The sequence below is a fragment of the Phalaenopsis equestris genome, unplaced genomic scaffold, assembly GCF_001263595.1.
Source record: "Phalaenopsis equestris unplaced genomic scaffold, ASM126359v1 Scaffold198585, whole genome shotgun sequence".
In the NCBI taxonomy this organism is placed as follows: domain Eukaryota; kingdom Viridiplantae; phylum Streptophyta; class Magnoliopsida; order Asparagales; family Orchidaceae; genus Phalaenopsis; species Phalaenopsis equestris.
The window spans coordinates 1-4988 of record NW_018218499.1 but is presented as its reverse complement, the minus strand read 5'-3'; the positions used below and the strand labels follow the sequence as shown (position 1 = coordinate 4988).

Below are 4988 nucleotides of genomic sequence, written 5' to 3'. Positions count from 1 at the left end.
TTCTACAATCCCATCTTGTCTATTTCAAATCATCTAAAATCAAAGTCTCCCTAACAGCTTCTAATCTTAGCTCTCTCCTATCTGCCTAACCTCCTATTGCGGGGAGAATGCATCCAAGTATTATTCTTCCTTCTTCACTTGCACAAAGCACTTCTGTCGCAAATACAGTGCAAAGATTTTCTTTTATCTCCATTGTGTCAGTTTAAGAATTAGTAATCAGATCCTATAGATGAAGATTTAGAAAGTTTAAGATATTACAACTAGCTCAAGTCATACTGTTGTTTCAAGAACGTCAATGGTTGTGTTAATTCTAATGTTTACATTTCTCAACATGGCCAGTTCAAATGAAAATATACCATTTTATCGTAACTCGTCTCTTCAATGCCTAAATTACATAAAATAAAACAGTGAAATGACTTCAAAAAATAATATGAAACATATTTCCATAAACAAATCCTATTTACTTTCAAACTGTTAAAAGGAACATAAATTTTACACAAAAATTATGTTAGATGAGAAAACAGAAACTAAACATAAATTTACACAATTTGATTTATCTCGCCGCAAGAGTGCAGTGAAAAAATACACAAACTCTTTTCAAAAATCTCTGTCTGCAGGAACAAGTTTGAGTAGCTTTGCCAGATCATAAGACTTGAAGTCCCTCCCATAGCACAAGCTGAGATCGAGAGGTGTCATTCCATCCTACAAAATTTTTCCAAAGAAAGTTCTAATAATTTATGATAAATGCACAATGAAACTAAAAAAATAATCAATATTGGAAGATAAAATAGAATAAAAATCAAATTTTTTTGATGGGGTGTTGATGCATAGGCCTATATTTTAATTGATTTCCCTTGCTGTAGATAAATTTGTATAAGGTTTTTTTTTCTACAGTGAAAAACATAAACAATGCTTTAAAACGGCGCTGTAGAGCATCACTGCAGAATTCAATCTTGTAAATTAAGGGGGTGTTTAGTAGTAACGGGATTTAGCCATGGATTTAATTTGAATCCCACCAAAAATTAAAAAAAAAAGCAAAAATTTAATTCAATGCTCCATTAATTCAAAATCTTTCACATTCTGTCGAATTCTCCATGTTTCATTTATTTTACAGCGCAAATCCAGATTTATTAAATCCCACTGCGAGGCGGATTTACGGGATGTCACTCATCGTCGCTCACGAGGTCCGCAGAAGGTTAGATAAATCCGATTTCACTAGATTTGATAAATCCTGTTGAACGTAAATTCGCGGCCAAACACTGCCTATGATATAACAAAGATAGAATCTAATCCATTAAAAACAAACTCCACAAGGGGAGAAAATCTTATCAATAAATAATAAATTAGGCAAGTTCAAATTTAATGATAAGTATCAAATATCGCAATCTATAGTTTAAACTTCAAATCTAGATTTATCTGAAATAATTTTGGAAATTCAAGATCATCTTTATTCTGATGTGATTTAACTTTGATATGATTGTCTATTTTTCAAGGTGTGATCACCCTTTATATGAAGTGCGATTGATGATCTGATTGTGTATGGATCCTTGCTAACACCACCTTTGATCTCAATAATGTCATGAAAATCACTAGGCAATAGTCTCCACAAAAAAAGAAAACCATTAGAATTCAACAAATATGATCCATTCAAGTGAGGATTTCACTCTGGTGGTCTGGTTGAGATCATCGATTAAATATAACAAGTTTATTTAAAATAAAAAAAAAATGTTCTGGGTACATTAATTTTTTTATATTTAAAATATTTATTTGTTGTTTATTCCTGCATAGATTATATGGAGTCTCGCCTCATACTGCACTACTTTTTCTATGAACCCTCAACATAATACATTTGGTAGAATTCTCAACATATGAGTTTGCTTGAACAACCCCTAATCACCATAAAATCATGATATAAATTTGATGAGTAGACCAATCTCTGAATTGAGTTTTCTTGTTGTAGAAAGATTTACCTCTTTTTACCCCTTTGATGTTTTCCTCCACTATACATCATACAAAAATGTTGATAGCTTTAAAATAACAATATAGTTTATAGTTTCTCCCTTATAAGTGCTTGAATAAACACTAGACATGTTATATAGTAAGTAATATCGTTTGCTATAATTTCTACAATGTTTGTTACAGTACATTGTTGGTATAGTATCTAATGTCTACTGGTTTGCAATGTTAACAATGTCGACTATGGGGAGAAAAAAGAGGGGAAGTTTCGTGAGAGATTTGTTGGTTAAATTTATCGTTGAATTCGGGCCTTTTCAGAAGCAATTACAACATCGTTAAGATCTAATGTACTCTTGAATAAATTTTTACAAGAATGAAGAAAATCCTATCTTTAACTAAGGAGCTAAATAAGGTCAAATTTAAAGGTAATTACACCATAATTAATAATAACTTTAAATTTATAATTTTGATAGAAAATCAAACAAAATAGAAAAAAATATTCAAAGCCACTGATACATGGTTGTGATATGAATTTATATCCAATGGTGTGGATTTCAAGGCCTTGATCTCTCTAATATGAAGTTTGATTGATGATATGATAAATGTTTATTGACTTTTGGTAACGAACAAAATGTGGTGTTGACTGTAATATCCATGGTAATAATGCATGACCAACTACACTATAGGACTAAAAGAGGCCATGATGTTGGCAAGTTAATAATACTGAAATCTTCACAATCAAAACCTGGAAAGAATATAATCCTTTCTTTCAATTTCAATAAATTTTTTTCATAAATTTGAACCCACAATGAGCATTTAGTTCACCCACTATGAATAGGGCTCCAGACAATTTAATAAGCTGGCGACCGAGCGGCGTGAAAGGAGCTGATCAAAATAAGGTTTAAACCATATCATGAGCAAAACTTTTTAATAAGCAAATATAGCATACTAATAGTTATTAGAAAACTAAAATGAACACAAATAGTGTGATTTAACCATCCAAAAAGTGCAAACCATGAAGCTTTCACCAGTATAGTCAAATCCCTCGTCCTTTTCAAAAAATATAAACAAGAACAAATTACAAGTCATGATTTATTTGCCTCTAAATCAAGATTTGCCAATCTTCATCAATAAAAATAAATAAAATAAGTAAATGTCATGGATAAAAAAGTAAATACTGCAAATAAAACCTTGTTTCTTCTTGATTTATCAGCACCATTAACTAATAAAACTTTTGCAATATCCCTGGATCTACTCTGCATAGAAATATGGAGCGGTGTCCAGCCATCCTGTAATCATCAATTCCTTATGATTATGTTTTAACATGCATCAAATTCCTACATAAATAAAAAATAATTAAATATTGGGCAACCCACATTATCAGCAACATTGACATCCACCTTGTGCTTGATCAGCAACTTCACAGTTTGCATAGCACCAGCTTGAACTGCATAATGCAAAGCAGTGGCACCATTCTGATCAAAAAATGGAAATAGATAAGCATATTATTATAACATTTAAAACAATGTATTTATTAAGCTTTTTTCAAAATTAAGATTCTTAAATCATTACCCGGTCCCTAATAAGAGGATTTGCACCTTTTCTTAAAAGATGGCTGATAACAGCCTCCTTTTTTCCCATCACTGTCTTGTGAAGAGCAGTATAGCCATCCTGTACAACAAACCTACATACAGTTCAGTCTTTCTTAAAATAAAAACTTATAATAATCAGTCAGAGGATTAACTAAAGGTCAAAGGACAAACCTTATCAGCAGAATCAATATCCCAACCGAGTTCGAGAAGTTTGTCCATCAAATGTATCTGAAGCGACAATCCCAGTGAATGAAATAGGTTCCATTTCTTCTGCACTAGGTAGAAAATTTAAGAGTTAGAAGAATTAAAGTTTATGATATTAAGGAACCACTCCGACTAGATTTATTTATTAAGGTGTTTATAAAAAAAATATAGGAAGATTCAAATGCTTACCACTCAATTCTTATGCGTTACCATATCTAACACCGAAAATTCAATTTTTACATAAATTCCACTTTAACTAAGCATGAAATTGTGTGCTTAAGTTTTTAAAAAATTAAAATAGTGGTATTTTTTATGTGATATGAAAGGTTTGGGTGGTATAGATATAAAAAGTGTATATATGAACCCCCTCTATATATATATATATATATATATATATATATAATAATTTGCTATCATTTTTCATTATAAAATTTTAAGCAATCAAGTTCAGCCTGTGTAAATCATTCAGTAAAGCATCAGAATAAAATTAATACAAATTCTTTGGCTAAAAATACTTAACAGTTGAGATTTTGCTAATATCAGGGACTTCGTTCTGCTGCAAAATGTCTCTTTCTTCTGGCTCCAGCAGCTGCTCCACCTCTAAAGAACCAAAATCAAAACAATTTATCTAATAGAGCATGCACAAGAAGAAAGAGCGAAAAAAGAAAAAAACTGCCAAGTAGTTTCTGAGGTATGTTCAAACTTTATAGAACTGTTACTGTGTCAGTAGCATCCTGCATTTGCAAACTTGCTTATGTTGTCTCAAAAAAATATGCACGATTAACATGCATAACATTCAATTCTTATGTATTTACATATCTATCACCTAAACTTCATTTTTTACATAAATAGCACCTTATCCACGCATGAAAATGTGTTCACTTTTTAAAGTTTAAAATAATGGTATTTGTTATGTGATATTTAAGATTTGGGTGGTAAAATTGTAAAAACAAAAGTTAAGCTTTAGATATGTACGGACATAAAAATTGGGTGGTATGTATGTAAATGCGCCTAAAATATTTCCAGAACAGATACATAATCAAAATTTCTGGTCTTGCACCGTTGTAACTATTTGAGAAACGGCAGTACATCAATAAATTATGAGAGAAATCGAAACTTGCGCTTTTAGTGATGTGGGAGAACATGAACATATAAGATTACAGATGTAAACACTATCCTATTAATACTCAAGTATTTATGTTTGAAAATACTATACACAGCAGCTTATATTCATCA

The 4988-nt window shown here is 31.0% G+C and overlaps 1 protein-coding gene across 1 annotated transcript; it reads right to left on the bottom strand.

Moving 5' to 3' along the window:
- Nucleotides 1-456: 456 nt before the first annotated feature.
- Nucleotides 457-4380, bottom strand: LOC110035620 (ankyrin repeat domain-containing protein EMB506, chloroplastic-like; the record flags this gene model as incomplete). The annotated part of the gene is made up of 6 exons (XM_020739879.1): nucleotides 457-702; nucleotides 3147-3245; nucleotides 3333-3431; nucleotides 3529-3627; nucleotides 3720-3818; nucleotides 4273-4380. Coding segments are annotated over 6 exons (609 nt in total), but the record flags the coding sequence as incomplete, so codon positions are not given.
- Nucleotides 4381-4988: the final 608 nt, after the last annotated feature.